Source organism: Oryctolagus cuniculus, chromosome 6 (assembly GCF_964237555.1).
Source record: "Oryctolagus cuniculus chromosome 6, mOryCun1.1, whole genome shotgun sequence".
NCBI classification, from domain to species: domain Eukaryota; kingdom Metazoa; phylum Chordata; class Mammalia; order Lagomorpha; family Leporidae; genus Oryctolagus; species Oryctolagus cuniculus.
In genome coordinates this window covers 66772509-66790026 of record NC_091437.1, presented here as the reverse complement: position 1 = coordinate 66790026, position 17518 = coordinate 66772509, and the positions used below count along the sequence as shown (strand labels likewise).

Sequence of the window (17518 nt, the reverse complement as noted above, 5' to 3'; positions counted from 1 at the left end):
TTTGCATCTATGTTCGTCAGGGATATTGGTCTGTAATTCTCTTTCAATGCTGCATCTTTTTCTGGCTTAGGAATTAGTGTGATGCTGGCTTCATAGAAAGAATTTGGGAGGATTCCATCTTTTTCGATTGCTCTGAATAGTTTGAGAAGAATTGGAGTTAGTTCTTCTTTAAATGTCTGGTAGAATTCAGCAGTGAATCCATCTGGTCCTGGGCTTTTCTTCGTTGGGAGGGCCTTTATTCCTGTTTCAATTTCTGTCTCAGTTATGGGTCTGTTTAGGTTTTCGATGTCTTCCTGGTTTAGGTAGGTTGCATGTGTCCAGGAATCTATCCATTTCTGATAGGTTTCCCTGTTTGCTGGCGTACAGGTCCTTGTATTAATTTCTGATGATTCTTTTTATTTCTGTGGTGTCTGTTGTTACGTTTCCTTTTTCATCTCTGATTTTATTGATTTTGGTCTTTTCTTGTTTTAGTTAGTTGGGCCAATGGGGTGTCAATTTTGTTTATTTTTTTCAAAAAACCAGCTCCTCATTTGGCTGATTTTTTGTAATGTTTTTCTTGATTCAATCCTGTTAATTTCTTCTCTGATTTTAATTATTTCTCTTCTCCGACTAGATTTGGGTCTGGCTTGCTGCAGATTTTCTAGATCCTTGAGATGCATTGAAAGCTCATTTATTTGGTGCCTTTCCAATTTCTTGATGTAGGCACCTATTGATATAAACTTTCCTCTTAACACTGCTTTTGCTGTGTCCCATAAGTTTTGGTATGTTGTGCTGTTATCCTCATTTACTTCCAGAAAGTTTTTGATTTCTCTTTTGATTTCTTCTATGACCCATTGTTCATTCAGGAGCATGTTGTTCAATCTCCATGTGTTTTCATATGCTCTAGGGATTCCTGAGTTTCTAATTTCCAGCTTTATTCCTTTATGGTCTGAGAAGCTGCATGGTATGATTCTAATTCTTTTGAATTTGCTGAGACTTGCTTTATGGCCTATTATGTGGTCAATCCTAGAGAAGGTTCCATGTACAGCTGAGAAGAATGTGAAGTCTTTAGATGTAGGATTGAAAGTTCTGTAGATATCTGTTAGATCCATTTGGGCTATAGTGTCGTTTAAATCTACTGTATCCTTGTTGATCTTCTGTCCTGTTGATCTGCCTGTTTCTGAGAGTAGAGTATTGAAGTCCCCAGTACTATTGTATTGGGGTCTTAGTTGCCCTTTAAGTCCCTTAACAAATCTTTTAAATAAACCGGTGCCCTGTAGTTAGGTGCATATACATTGATAATTGTTATATCGTCCTGTTGAATTGATCCCTTAATCATTATGTAGTGTGCCTGTTTGTCTCTCTTAACAGTTTTTGTGGTAAAGTTTATGTTGTCCGATATTAAGATGGCTACGCCCGCTCTTTTTGCATTTCTGTTGGCATGGTATATCTTTTTCCAGCCTTTCACTTTCAGTCTGTATGGATCTTTGTTGGAAAGATGTGTTTCTTGTAAGCAGCAAATAGATGGGTTTTGTTCCTTAACCCAATCAGCCAATCTGTGTCTTTTAACTGGACAGTTCAGGCCATTAACATTCAAGGTGACTATTAATAAGTGGTAACTTTGCCCTGCCATTTGCCAAAGATATTTTCTAATATATGCTTTGAATTCCCTGTGATCTTTTGCTGTGAGGTTTCCTTCCTTTATCTTCTTTCATATTGATGACCGTGTTTCTGTGTTTCTGTGTGCAATACATCTTTAAGCATCTTTTGCTGGGCTGGACGAGTGGCGACAAATTCTTTCAATTTCTGTTTGCTATGAATAGTCTTTATTTCTCCTTCTTTAACAAATGATAGCTTTTAAGGTATAATATTCTGGGCTGGAAGTTTTTCTCTCTTAGTACTTGGGCTATATCTCGCCATTCCCTCCTAGCTTGTAGAGTTTCTGATTAGAAGTCAGCTATGAGTCTGATTGGAGATCCTCTGAGAGTAATCTGACGTTTCTCTCTTGCACATTTTAGGATCTTTTCTTTATGTTTCACTGTGGTGAGTTTAGTTACAATGTGTCATGGTGAGGATCTCTTTTGGTCATGTTTACTAGGGGTTCTATGAGGTTCCTGTACTAGGATGTCTCTGTCCTTCTCCAAACCTGGGAAATTTTCTGCTAATATCTCACTAGGAACGCCTTTTGTTTTTTTTTAAACTTTTATTTAATGCATATAAATTTCCAAAGTACGACTTATGGATTACAATGGCTTCCCCCCCATACCGTCCCTCCCACCCGCAATCTTCCCCTTTCCCACTCCCTCTCCCCTTCCATTCACATCAAGATTCATTTTTGATTATCTTAATATACAGAAGATCAGCTTAGTATACATCAAGTATGGATTTCAACAGTTTGCTCCCACACAGAAACATAAAGTGAAAAATAATAGATGATTTTTTTTAAATGATGATGAAATCAGAGCAGACCTATTGTCATGTTTAATCACAGGTGAGAGTCAAGTTGGGAATTGATAATTTCTTTTTCTTTTTTTTTTTTTTTACAGAGGATCAGTTTAGTATGCATTAAGTAAGGATTTCAACAGTTTGCACCCCCATAGAAACACAAAGTGAAATATATTGTTTGAGTACTCGTTATAGCATTAAATCTCAATGTAGAGCACATTAAGGATAGAGATCCTACATGAGGAGTAAGTGCACAGTGACTCCTGTTGTTGACTTTACCAATTGACACTCCTGTCTATGGCATCGCCTTCTAATCCTTTCTCCCTGTCCATGCCTTCAGGAACTCCTAGAACCCGAATGCTGGGTTTTTTAAATAGTATCCTGTAGATTCCAGACTATTTTTTAGATTTCTAATTTCCTCTTCTTATCTTTGGTTTGACTGTATCCTTCCCTGTTCTCTGTCTTCGAAGTCCGATATTCTCTCTTCTGCTTCACCCATTCTGTTTTTAAGGCTCTCTAATGTGTTTGTCATTTGATCTATTGAATTCTTCATTTCATTATGATTTTTCGTCACTATCACAGTTTCCTGTTGTACTAGTTGTTTCATTTCATTTTGATTCCTCCTTAATATTTCATTTTCACGAGAGAGATGTTCTATCTTGTCCGTTAAGGATTTCTTTAGTTCAAGAATTTTTTTTGAGAACTTCTTAATATTCTTATCAGTTTTTTGAGATCCGCTTCTTGCATTTCTTCTATCTCATCATCTTCATAATCTTGAATTGGGGTGTCTATTTCATTTGGGGGCGTCATAGTGTCTTTCTTGTTCCTGTTACCTCGGTTTTTGTGTTTGTTGTTTGGCATATTGGAGATATTCTTTGGTTTCTTCAGTGTGGTGTTTTTTCTCGTTATGCTGTGACTCTAGATTAAGTGGACTGTCTGCTTTTTTGGATCATTAGAGGCTTGAGATGGGTGTGGCCAGAGAGTTCTGTTTGGTTCTTCAGGGTTAAAGGTGTGCCAAAGGTGATTCATCCAGTTTGTTCTCTCTCTCTCTCTCTCTCTCTCTCTCTCTCTCTCTCTCTTTTATTGACTCAGTTGGGAAGTAATTCCACACAACTGAGTGGAATTGAGGGCAGTTGATGTATGAAATCTGGCCCCTGTGGGTATTCATCTGCTTACCGTTGTGACCACACAAAGAGTTTATGCAGCCCTCAGTGTGGTCTCAATTTTCTCCGCAGTCTCTCACCAGGTTGCCCGGGTTACCGAGTTGTGTACTCAGTGAGTTCTCTCGCCCCCCCCTCAATTTTTCACAGTCTCAGTTGGTGAGCTCCACACTTTCATTAAGTGTTAACCTCCTGTTATTTCTCCCCACCAGAGTCAGGTTTTTCTGCTTGGCTAATGAGGGGCACCCGCTTTACATACGTAAAATGGCACCTGACCTTTATCTTGCTCGGCTTTGTAAGGTGAGTGGAGAGAGAGGCTAATGTCCGTGCCGGTTCCCCTTATTTATTCGATTTTTTCTCTCCTCCAGTCAGCCTGGTGAACTTTCCCCAGTGGGGTTTCAGGCCTCATTCTCTGCAGGCTCTTTCTGCGTTTCCCCGCCAATGTCTCGGGTTACCGAGAGGTTTTTGTCTCACCTTCCCTTCCAGCACTGGTGTGCAGACTCTGCAGCTCAGCTCCCATGGCTCCCGCGGCTCCCGTGGCTCGGCTTCCACGTGGTGGGCGACCTTGCTCTCCCCATAGGTCCTCTGTGTCACATCCACTAGATCCGGAAGAGTTTCCTCTGCATTTTTTTCCTGATCCTTTTCCTGAGGCTAGTGTAACTCCACTTTTATTAAACTATCTTTTCCCGGACTATCGGTGCACGCCCTCACTGTTCTGCCATCTTGGCTCCGCAGAATTCTTGTATATTTTTATTAATCTTTGTCAATATGATAGAATTCAGAATTATTGAAGAAGTTTATTATAGTAAATTCACAATCTGAATCAATATTATTTGAAAAAAACATTTAATTATGGCCCTTATCTCTTTAAATGTAGTTGTGTAAAAAAGTAGTTGTATAAAAAGATTTAAAAACATATATGTATATATGTATATTTTTACATAAGAGACATAGACAGATAGAGCTCCTATATATTAGTTTACCCTCCAAATGCCTGCCCTCATCAAAGTTGGATAGAAACCATACCCAGGATTCAGGAACTCAGTCTAAGTCTTCTACATGTTCAGGGTGAACACGATTATTTCAGTCATTACTGCTGCCTCTCAGAACCTGCATGAGTAGGAAGGTGGAGTAAAGAGACAGAGTTGGGAATAAATCTTGGGTATTCTGAAGTGGGGCATGCATATCTTACTCAGAACCTTAACCACTATACCTGGTTCTCTGGTTCTCTGGTTGAGTCCCCAAATGCCTGTAACATTTGGGGCTGGGCCAGAACAAAGCCAAGTGCCTAGAATTCAATCTGGGCTCACATCTTTACAACAGCACTAGGGAACCAAATTATATGAGCCATCACCTGCTGCCTCCCAGGATGTGCTTTAGCAAGAAGCTGGGCTTGGAAGCATAGCTGGAACTCAAATCCAGGCACTCCATTATGGACTGTGGCATCCAAAGGCATCTTTAGTGCTGCACCAAACACCTGATACCCAAAGGTATATTCTGTAACAAGCAGCAATGTGTTATGCTTTTAATATTATATATTATTCTATTGTTAATTTAAAATGCCTTTCACTTTTCTTTAATAGGAGGTGAGAGTTCAAAAGACTATACAAGCAGGTAGGATGTTGCAGATTTTTAAAAATTGTATTATTTATAATAATTCTGGGCTATGCTGTCTTTTTTTAAGATTTATTTTACTTATTTGAAAGACAGAGTTACATAGAGAGGTAGAGAGAGAGAGAGATCTTCCATCTGCTGGTTCACTCCCCAGATGGCTCAACAGCCGGAGCTGCTCTGATCCGAAGCCAGGAGCCAGGAGCTTCTTCTGGGTCTCCCACTTGGGTGCAGGGGCCCAAGCACTTGGGCCATCTTCTACTGTTTTCCCGGGCCATAGCAGAGAGCTGGATTGGAAGAGGAACAGCTGGGACTAGAACTGGTGCCCACTTGGGATGCCTGTGCTTCAGGCCAGGGCTCTAACTCGCTGTGCCACAGCACCGGCCCCGGGATGTTGCAGATTTTAAAAAATTTATATTAACTAACAGAATGCAAAGAAAATTAACTAATATTTGTTGAGTGTTCTACTTGGGGCTAGATAGATATTGTGTGGTTAACGTCTTTTATTTCTTAGAGTCATCAAAACAGCTTTGCAAGTTATGTGTTAATACAGGCTACCTTGTATCATTTTGGCAACTGTCCTTTAGAGAGGTTGTCTAATTGGCCTATGACCCTGTAGTAAACAAGTAGCTGACCCATGTTTTGACCAACAGCCTGATTTGCTCCCAAATCTATTCTTTTGCCATTAGAATAGATTGATTGGGACTTGTGCAACACTGGGATCAAGATACAGGTCCAATTAAGATAAACTCAGAAAGTTAAATTTAGCTGTATTTTAAATCTGCTTTGAAGTTTTCCCGAGAAGCCTGGTTAGTCCCAGAATTTGTTCTTATATATTTGACAGTTACAGTGGTTACAAGTATCTTGTTTTCACCATCAAAATTTTAGGGCACATCTCATTTAGCTGAGGCCACAGGACCATAGGTCATTACAAGGACATAAGCAGATTAGACAAGTCCTAATCTTTACTGCTAGTGAAGAACATCTCCACATAGACTATGTTTTACTAATTGTAGTTAACATCTATTTAGAGAATATTCCAATTGGTGTCTCTACTTACTGACTTTCCAATGTGGTTTTCCCTTTAGGCCAGTTCTAAGTTTTTCCTTTTACTAGAGTTACTTTTCTCCTTCTATGATATTAATCTTTTCTCATTTTTAATCTTTTCTCCTTTCATTTTTCTTTGTTTTGAATTTTAATTTTTTAAACAATTTTTTATAATTTATATAAGGTGAACAAGTTACATGTATTTTATATATATACATATACATATACAGAGAAATATACATATACACATATGTGTATATATACACATATATATATATTTAGGAGCATAGTGATACTTGTTCTCTTATTTTTTCCATTTAGCCAACTAGGTATTCCCCATTTTTCTATAGAGAGAATCAAAAGCACACAGAATTTCAGAATTTTAAGGAATTTTAGAAAATAATCAAAATTCCTTTTTAGGATTTCAACCTGTGTCTAATAGCCTAACCAATGGTTTCTCAGATGGAGCACCTGAAAATCCAAGACATTAAAGTCATTTATCTGGATAGAATAAACGGCAGTACGAAATTTGAATGCAAGGTCATAGAGTATAGGCTCAGTATTCTTCCTACTTTATCATCTTGTAGATGAGTGTTTTAATTAGTAAAGAGAAATGTTACCAGTGAACAAGGATAAGAAAGGAATTGATGATGAACCCAATGAAAGAAGATAAGTATGGAAAAGACAAAGGAAGGCTAGTTTAGAAGTAGAAAAATACTGAGATACAGATCAGAATATTGAGATTCATGACATTTTTACATTTATACTTTGTTAATATCACATATTATTATATTTGTCATACTTAGTGAACCAAACCGATGTTCCTGTGTATTTTTATTCAGATTACCTCTACCCCTTCTACTTCTCCAAGCCTCTAATAATCAACATTCTGTGTTCTGATTGAATTTTTTGCTTTGATTTATAAGAGGAAACATGTGGTGTTTGTCTTTCTGTCTCTGATGTACTTTACTTAAAATGATGTCATCCAGCTGCATACATTTTGATATAAATGGTAGGATTTTATTATTTTTAATGGATGAATGTATGCTACTGTCTATATATACCAGATTTTTTTTTTATCCATTCTCCTTCTGATGAACACCTTGGTTGGTTTCATACCTCGGCTGTGATGAATGGTGCTGCAGTAATCATGATGGTGCAAGTATCTCTTTGGTATAGTGATTTCATGTCTTTTGGCTATATATCTATGTTGTAGTGGGATTTCTGGATCATATGACAGTTCTATTTTTAGTTTTTAAAGCCATCTGCATGCTTTTTTCCACAGTGGCTGCACTAATTTACATTCCCAATAACAGTCTAAGAGAGTCCCCTTTTCTCCATTTCCTCACCAGAATTTGTTAATTTTTGTCATTTTGATAATTGCTATTGTGAAGGAGATGAGCTGATATTTCTTTTTTTTTTTTTTTTTTTTTTGAGAGGCAGAGTGGACAGTGAGAGAGAGAGACAGAGAGAAAGGTCTTCCTTTGCCGTTGGTTCACCCTCCAATGGCCGCCGCGGCCGGCGCGCTGCGGCCAGCGCACCGCGCTGATCCGATGGCAGGAGCCAGGAGCCAGGTGCTTTTCCTGGTCTCCCATGGGGTGCAGGGCCCAAGCACCTGGGCCATCCTCCACTGCACTCCCTGGCCACAGCAGAGGGCTGGCCTGGAAGAGGGGCAACCGGGACAGAATCCGGCGCCCCGACCGGGACTAGAACCCGGTGTGCCGGCGCCGCTAGGCGGAGGATTAGCCTAGTGAGCCGCGGCGCCGGCCCATATTTCTTTCTTTTTTTAAAGATTTATTTATTTACTTGAAAGTCAGAGTTACACACAGAGAGAAGGAGAGGCATAGAAGAGAGAGAGAGAGAGAGAGAGAGAGAGAGAAAGAAAGAGAGAGAGAGGTCTTCCATCCACTGGCTCACTGCCTGATTGGCTGCAATGACCAGAGCTGTTCCAATCTGAAGCCAGGAGACAGGAGCTTCTTCTGGGTCTCCCACATGGGTGCAGGGTCCCAAGGACTTGGGCCATCTTCTATTGTTTCCCAGTCCATAGCAGAGAGCTGGATCAGAAGTGGAACAGCCGGTACTTGAAACGGCGCCCACATAGGATGCCAGCACTGCAGGCGGCGGCTTTATCTGCTATGTCACAGCACCAACCTCAGAGCTGATATTTATTCATTGTGGTTTGGATTTGGGTCTCCATGATGGCTAGTGAAATTTATCATTTTTTCATACATTCGAGAACTGTCTGTTCAGGTTCTTTGCCCATTTATTAACTTGATTGGTATTTTATTGTTACTGAGTTTTTTCCCAAAGGTTTTTATTTATTTTATTTGAAAGATAGAGGGAGAGAGGGAGAAAGAGATAACAAGATATTCCATCTGCTAGGCCACCTCTGAAATGGTAGCAACAGCTGTTGTTGGTCCTTGCTAAAGCCAAGAGTCTGGTTCACTCCCCAGAGGGTGACTATGGCTGGAGCTGAGCTGATCAGAAGGCAGGAGCCAGCAGCTTCTTCCGGGTCTCCTACTTGGGTGCAGGGGCCCAAACACTTGGGCCATCTTCTATTGCTTTCCCAGGCTAGAGCAGAGAGCTGGATCAGAAGTGGAGCAGCTAGGACTAGAACTGGCGCCTACATAGGATGCCTGCACTTCAGGCCAGGGCTTTAACCCGCTGTGCCACAGTGCCGGCCCCAATTATTGGTATATTAAATTCTACTTTTTAATGTTGATTTTGTACCCTGGGACTTTACTGAATTGGTCTATTAGTTCTCACACTTTTTTGGTGGAGTGCTTAGGTTGTTTATAACAGGATTGATAAAAGACAAATTATAGGAATTAGGATATAAGATGTAGGGAGCTATCTAGAATAGCATATTAACTAGGAAATTGAAGTTTGTTATGAAGTTTATGCTTTTTGGTTTGTTTAACTGGAGTAATGGACAAACAAATTTTTTAATTGAAAAATGTTAGAATAATTTGAGTTACTGTAAGGAGTTTTTATAGCAGATAAGGTTATAATGTGGTATCGTCTCTTTCCAGACGGAAAGAGGGCAGCCTAGTACTCCTTGAGCACTGGGGGACTGGAGGTTACTGGAAACAGAACTATAGCTCAGGGCAGGTGAGGTGTCCTCTTACCTCCACCTCTGCTCTCAATTTTCTAATGTCCCTCCCGTATAGCTGTAGGAGGGGGCAGGCATAATATTGGTTGGCACATCAGTTATTTTATGGAGTTATGGAACTGCAGTGCTTTGCTGGTCATGTGTCTTTATTGGAGGTGGATGTCTAGGATTCAATTTAACTTGTGTTTTAGAGGAATGAAATAGAGAGTGACTACAGTTATATAATTGTTTTTATAATCCATCTTCGTCTCAGGATTCTGTGTCTTACAGGCTTAAGATGTAAATATTTAAGATGCCTATGTTTGTCATCTTTGTGTCAGTTTAACTAAAATACCCGAGTGGGGCTAAAATACACAGGAAGAGGGTTTGTTTTGGCTTATAGTTTTGAGGTTTACAGTCCAAGGCCAGGAGGCACCATTAGTCCAGCATCTGATGAGTATGGAGGGTGTGGATGTGTGCAGGGGGAGGATGGCATGGTGAGCCAGTAAGCAGAGAGGTAACACTGTTCAACCCTCAGGAGAACTACCTTCAGAGGATAAGCCCTCAAAGACATACTTTCCTCCCACTAGGTGCACATGCTTGATATCATAATTGTTCTGTTTTCATCCTTGATCCATTGGCCATTAACATTAATCCATTAACCAAAACATATTTTGGGACTAAGCCGCAAATATATGGACCTTTTGTTGATATCCAAACTATTATCCAAATCTCATTATTGACATTGTGCCCTGTAGAAGAGATAGCTAGGGTGGTGGGCCCATTGGAAGCAAGATATACTGATGGTACTGATATAAATAGAGGTACTAGTACCATGATTCTTTTCTCAGTAGTGTCTCTCTTTGAGTATCTGAATACTTTTTTTTTTGAGAGTTTAATGAATTTTACTTATTAGTTAAAACTTCAGCATTATGCTGGGCAGTCCTGGGTGTGCTGAGGGCGGGCTCACTCCTTGAACTTCCACTCCTGCCGGCGCATGGGGCAGTGCTGCTGCACCTGCTGTGTGTTGAGCCACTTGAGGATGCAGTGCATGTGGAAGCAGTGAGAGCACTGGCCCCAGACTAGCAGGCAGTTGTCTCCCGGCATCTTGCAGTCGGGGCCGCAGCCATTTAATGCCATCCGGCAGATGCCGCAGTTCTTGTCGTTGGCCACCCAAAGCCAGGTGGCCATGCCGTTCCAGCACTTGATCTTCACCTTCATGGCAGCGAGACCTTGTGCGACCTAGCCACGCACCACCCCACCTGCCTGCCCTCCTTTCCGTTGGTGATGCCTGCATCCACGCAGGAAGGTATAAAAATGACCACAGCCCTGACTAGCAGCTCCAGTCAGTGCCCACCCGGCTCGGCTTGTGGAGTATCTGAGTACTTACGAATGTTTTTAACTGTGTGCTTGTTTATGTGTAACTGAATGAGGCAATAATTAATATTGGGTAAATCATTCGATTTAATAATTTTAAAAAGATTTATTTATTTATTTGAAAGGCAGAACCACAGGAGAAAGAGAGAGACAGAAAGAAGAGAGGAGAGAGAGAGAGAGAGAGAGTGAGAGTGAGTGAGAGAGAGAATCTTCTATCTGCTGGCCTACTCCACAAATGGCTGCAATGGCCAAGGCTGGGCCAGGCCAAAGCTAGGAGCCAGTAGTCTCATCCTGGTCTCCCATTTGGGCTCAGGGGCCCACGCACCTGGACTGTCCTCCGCTGCTTTCCCAAGAACACTAGCAGGGAGCTGGACCAGAAGGAGAGCAGCTGGGAACTGAACTGGTACTTCTATGGGATGTCTGCATTCAAGGTGGCAGCTTAACCTGCCATGCCACAAACATTAACAAACATTTGAGATGTTTTCAAGGATTCTTTGTGTTGTTTTAGGGTAATGGGATGCAATGGAACCTTCTTAATTAGTGATTTTCATGGTAAATTATCAAGATTACTTTTTTTACATTATACATCTTATTTCTTTTTTATTTTTATATTTTTTTAAACAGGCAGATTTAGACAGTGAGAGAGAGAGAGAGAGAGAGAGAGACAGAAAAGTCTTCCTTTTTGCCGTTGGTACACCCTCCAATGGCCACCGCGGCTGGTGCGCTGCGGCTGGCTCATCGCGCTGATCCAAAGCCAGGAGCCAGGTGCTTCTCCTGGTCTCCCATGCGGGTGCAGGGCCCAAGCACTTGGGTCATCCTCCACTGCCTTCCCAGGCCACAGCAGAGAGCTGGACTGGAAGAGGAGCAACCGGGACAGAATCCAGCGCCCCGACTGGGACTAGAACCCGGTATGCCGGCGCCGCAGGCGGAGGATTAACCAAGTGAGCCGCAGTGCCGGCCTTATACATCTTATTTTTATAAACAGGATAGGTAATGGAAGAGGGACCATGTATCTTTATACCCTATTATAGGTTTCCATGTTTACTGTATTTGGATAATAAAACTTATGTCAGCCATTGATTGGATTTTCAGCTGATCCTTCAGGTTGGATAAGTTATGAAGATCAATTATTCTCAGGCTCTGCCCATGTATTGGCAGTCACATTTTGTTACAGAATGAATTGTCTTCATTAAATATTTCATTAGACTGAGAGGTAGAGGCAGAAATAGGAATGGAAAATTTTTCTAAAGCAAAAGTGAAATTTTTATTATGTTGAAAATCACCATTTAATTTATGGATAGCTGACTTATCACCAGATTTTTTTTCATGGAAAGAATTTACCAATTTTTGTTATTTATTTTTGATCTAAAGGCTTTGCAGGAAAACTGTTCATGATGATATGGAAGACTTATATTTACTTGCCAAGGTAAAATGCTCTATTATGAAGTTAATTTTCTTGCTTTGAATTTAGATTCATATATTATGTCTATCCCCACTTGAATGTATTGTAGAATCTGCCTTCTGTAGACATTTTCTCTCTTCCTAGAATGGTATGTATGATTGTACTGACACAATAAATGTTTTAGTGAGTGAGTGGAGGAGCAACTGAATGAATATGTTTGCTTAAGTTCTGTTTTTTTTTTCCTCTATAGAAATACCTGTCAGCAGGTTTAAGCAGTGAAAATGATATTTCTGTCTCTCAAAATGTGCCAGAAGAGCAAGACAGAGTAATTTGTATGAACACACAAGAATTCCACAAAGCTAATAAATGTGGTAAGTGGATATTGATCACAATCTTTCTGTTTAAGAGCTATTATATGAAGTAAACGGTGAAGATACACATTAACTTTTTAAAAAAGATTCATTTATTTTATTTAAAAGGCAGACACACACACACACACACACACACACACATGTTCATCTGCTGGTTCACTGCCCAAATGGCTGCAATGGCCAGAGATGAACTGATCTGATCTGAAGTCAGGAACCAGGAGTTTTCTCTGGGCCTCCCATGTGGATGTAGGGGTCCAAGGACTTGGGTCATCCTCCTGTACTTTCCCAGGCCATAGTAGATAGCTGGATCGGGAGTGGAGCAGCTGACTTGAATTGGTACCATATGGGATGCCGGCACTGCAGGTGGTGGCTTTACCTGCTAGGCCATGGAGCCAACCCCAATATTACATTTATTTATGGTGTTTTATTTTGCCACATTTCTTCAGTATGACCACTTTATTCCTGCTGAAGCTGCTTAAACCCTTTGAAATTATTTCTTGCTGTTACTTTTATTAATTGAATTTTTAATGAATGAAGTTTTAAGTGTTTATGTATATTTATAATTCATGGTACTTTTTGTTCTCAGATAAGATTTTTAATGTTTTAAAGTGCTATAAAATTCTGATCTTTACCTAGAATAAAGCATTATTTACCATCATGTTAATTGTGTCTTAGCTTTAATTATTTCCTCTCGGTGTTACATAGATCTTGAACCAATCTGATGTGCTAATTAACGTACTCTGTGTGTTTATCTTTGATTTCAGGAAAATACTTTATCACTCCTCAGAATGATAAGTCAGAAAGACTTAGTCTTTTTTTTGTTTGTTTATTTATTTATTTATTTATTTTTGCTGTGGGTAGGGATGTTTGTGAGCATCATGTGAGATTTTTTTTTCACTTTTTTTTATTTAGTAAATATGAATTTCCAAAGTACGGTTTATGGATTACAATGGCTTCCCCCCCATAATTTCCCTCCCACTCGCACCCCTCTCATCTCCCGCTCCCTCTCCCATTCCATTCACATCAAGATTCATTTTCAATTCTCTTTATATACAGAAGATTGATTTAGTATATATTAAGTAAAGATTTCATCAGTTTGCACCCACACAGAAACACGAAGTGTAAAATACTGTTTCAGTACTAGTTATAGCATTACTTCATATTGGACAACACATTAAGGACAGATCCCACATGAGAAGTAAGTACACAGTGACTCCTGTTGTTGACTTAACAATTTGACACTCTTGTTTATGGCGTCAGTAATCTCCCTAGGCTCTAGTCGTGAGCTGCCAAGGCTAGGGAAGCCTTTGAGTTCACTGACTTCGATCTTATTCTGACAGGGTCATAGTCAAAGTGGAAGTTCTCTCCACCCTTCAGAGAAAGGTACCTCCCTCTTTGATGGCCCCGTTCAGAAAGACTTAGCCTTTTAAAACTGTGATTCTAAAACATTTGGCCTTAGGGTCCTTTTATACTATTAAAATTATTGAAGTTTGCAAATAACTTTTATTTAGGTGGGCTCTTGTGTTTATATATATTCTGTTAGAAATTAAAATGGACAAGAATTAAGTACAAATGTGTGCATTCATACATTCCAATAACCATTAGGGCATTTGCTATTAGATCTGATCATCCATTAAAACTAATGGTATTATGACACATCATATCTCCAAAAAACTCTACTGCACATTTACAAGGTAATGAGAGTGAAAATGACAAGTAGTACTTAATATTATTTGATCCTTTGGTTCTCTGAACTTATGAACTTTAGGAATTATGACATCACAATTTAGAATTACTATTTTAAACCCTTTATAGGGTTTGAGGATGCCAAATGACAAAAGGGCCATCAGAGATGAAGTGATCTTTTAAGTGTCATTTCTGTGTGTTTCTTTTTCTTGTTCTAAAAAGTTTTATATGGTACTCTTTTTTTTAAAGTAAAAAGGAAAATATTTCTGGTATATGTTTTCAATCTCCTGGATCCCAGACTTATCCTATATTTACATGAAAATACCTGATCACTTAAGGTTATCATTTCACATTTATGATGTTTTAGGAAGTGGGATACACAGCATACTCATAGAATGGCAGATGTCCTAAACAGCACTCTGGCCTCAGAATAAGCCCTAAAGCCATTCGGATCTGGCTGAAAAGCCCATAAAAGTATTTCAGGCATGGAAAGCCAAGACACTGTGGCAAAAAAATGACCTAAATGAAGGATCTCCGTAAGTGAGATCTCAGGGGAAAGAACGGGCCATCAAAGAAAGAAGTACCTTTCTCTGAAGGGAGGAGAGAACTTCCACTTTGACTATGGCCTTGCCTAAATAAGATCAGGGTTTGTGAACTCAAGAGGCTTCCACAGCCCTGGCAGCTCATGACAAGAGCCTCAGGTGATTACTGATGTCATAATTAAGAGTGTCAGTTGTTAAATCAACAACGGGAGTCACTGTGGACCTACTCCCCATGTAGTATCTCTGTCCTTAAAGTGTTGTACTATGCAAATTAATGGTAAAACTAGTACTCAAACAGTACTTTGTACTTTGTGTGTCTGTGTGGGTGCAAACTGTTGAAATCTTTACTTAGTATATACTAAGTTTATCTTCTGTATATAAAGAGAATTGAAAATGAATCTTTTTTTAACTTTTATTTAATAAATATAAATTTCCAAAGTACAACTTTTGGATTATAGTGGCTTTTTCCTCCCATAACTACCCTCCCACCTGCAATCATCCCATCTGCCAGTCCCTCTCCCATCCCAGAAAAATGAATCCTGATGAAGAATATTTATTAAATAAAAGTGGAAAATAATTTTATGATGTTTATTCAAGTCTTGAAAATGAGTTCTGAAGATATTTGTGCGTTGCAGGAAAACCATCTCTGTATAAACTCATTTAAGGATTTTAATACATCAATAAAATTACTATAAAATATTTTGTTAATCTAGTTAAAAATTTTTATATCAATATAAGGAGAACAGATTTCATGCCTTCCACAGATACAGTTCCAGAACACAACCACACTTTCCTCACTTCCCTATTCCTCCCAAATCCCCCATCTCTGTCCCCTCTCTTCATCAGTTTTTACAAAGACATAATTGTAATCCACTCTATATTCACAGGTTTAATTCACCACTAGTTACAATATTCAACAAATAGGGGCTGGTGTGGTGGCACACTAGGTTAAGCTTCTGCCTGTGGCACCGGCATCCCATATGGGCGCCAGGTTCTAGTCCTGGTTGCTCCTCTTCCAGTCCAGCTCTCTGTTATGGCCTGGGAAGGCAGTGGAGGATGGCCCAAGTGCTTGGGTGCCTGCGCCGCTTGGGAGACCAGGAGGAAGTACCTGGCTCCTGGCTTTGGATCGGCACAGCGCTGGCTGTAGCAACCATTTGGGGAGTGAACCAATGGAAGGAAGACTTTTCTCTCTGTCTCTCTTTCTCTGTGTCTGTAACTCTACCTGTTAAATAGATAGAAAAATCTTTAAAAAATATTCAGCAAATAAAAAGTAGGAAGACCACAATTACATAGGAGTATAAACAAGGGCTAAAATTGACAATCATATCCCAAAATGCCAATTTCATCCATATACTATTTTTGTGTTCTATATTAACACCAAATATCAGAAAAAATATGATATTTGTCTTTTTAAAAAAGATTTTATTTATTTGAGAATGGAGTTATAGACAGATAGAGTGAGAGACAGAGAGAAATGTTTTTCATTTGCTGGTTCACTTCCAAAATGGGTGCAATGCCCAGAGCTGAGCTGATCCAAAGCCAGGATAGAGGAGCCTCCTCTAGGTCTCCCATGTGGGTTAAGGGGTCCAAGAATGCGGGCCATCCTCTGCTGCCCTGCCAGGCCGCAGAAAGCTGCATCAGAAGAGAAGCCACTGGAATGTGAACTGATGGCCACATAGGATGCCAGCGACTCAGGCAGAGGCCTAGCTCGCTACACCACACTGTAGTCATCTTTTTGAAACTGGCTTATTTCACTAAGCATAATGATTTCCAGTTGCATCCAGTTTGTTGCACAATTTCATTCTTTCTGAAAATTTTTAAAATTTAAAATATATTCATTAAAAGTAGTATATTTATTGAAAGATTTAAAGCCAGTATCTTTAGAATATACGTGTGATAACTATTTAAACTTAAAATGGTTAAATATTGATTTCGTTAGTAAAAACTTTATAACTTCACATCCCTGTAGAATCCCAATTATTATAAAGCAGTTATTGGAAAACGGGGTATACAGCCATCTCACTCCTTGGAATTTACCCAAAGGAATTTAAATTGACAAACAAAAAAGCGGTCTGCACCCTAATGTTTATTGCAGCTCAATTCACAATAGCTAAGACCTGGAACCAACCTAAATGCCCATCAACGGTAGACTGGATAAAGAAATTATGGGAAAACAGGGTATAAAATGGAGATAGATGAATGAATCAAAGTAAGTAATTCTAAAAATTGACATACAGAGAAAACAAAAGACAACAGTTAAACAAGCATGTCTGTGAATGGTTAATATTGGACATGTAATATGTAATCAACCATTTAGAGTAGTGTGTAGAGCAGAGGAAGACAGGGATTGCTTTTCTGATGGAAAAGAATTTAGTAAAAGTTAGTCATTAAGTATTATTTCAATCGAATAATCAAAACCTCATTTTTAAGTTTTTCAGGTGGCAATTCTACTAGTTTGACACCCAGTGTTAAGATTTTTCAGATGTAGAAATTTGAAAATTCATGATTAATATCCTTTGTATTATAGTCAATGACCAAAAATCAGTCAGTTGTTGAAGAATTTGGACTTATTACATGAATAGACAAACGATTAATAATGAAGCTGTATTTCTATAAAATAATTATTTTTAAAAAAGATTTATTTAAGAAAGACTATCCTCTCGGTGAAGCCAGGATGGTGGAATAGTGGGGGAGTGCACTGATAGTCCGGGAAAAGATAATTTAATAAAAGTGGAGTTACTGTAGTTTTAGGGAAAGGGTCGGGAAAAAAATTGCAGAGGAAACTCTTCCATATCTAGTGGATGTGA

At 39.3% G+C, this 17518-nt stretch overlaps 2 protein-coding genes across 7 annotated transcripts in view; one reads left to right on the top strand and one right to left on the bottom strand.

Moving 5' to 3' along the window:
* The window catches only part of LOC103352426 (POTE ankyrin domain family member A), a 204348-nt gene that overhangs the window by 63974 nt on the left and 122856 nt on the right, over window positions 1-17518 (top strand). For 5 of the 6 annotated variants that reach the window (XM_051833798.2, XM_051833795.2, XM_051833800.2 and 2 more), the window contains 3 exons: window positions 5168-5198; window positions 12082-12136; window positions 12363-12483. In XM_051833798.2, the coding sequence (XP_051689758.2) occupies window positions 5168-5198; window positions 12082-12136; window positions 12363-12483 (207 nt within the window). The remainder of the gene's footprint in view (window positions 1-5167; window positions 5199-12081; window positions 12137-12362; window positions 12484-17518) is intronic. The other variant, XM_051833797.2, reaches the window with a different exon arrangement.
* On the bottom strand, window positions 10300-10554 carry LOC100343351 (anaphase-promoting complex subunit 11). The gene has a single exon (XM_070075812.1). The coding sequence runs from the start codon at window positions 10552-10554 to the stop codon at window positions 10300-10302; it is 255 nt and encodes an 84-aa protein (XP_069931913.1).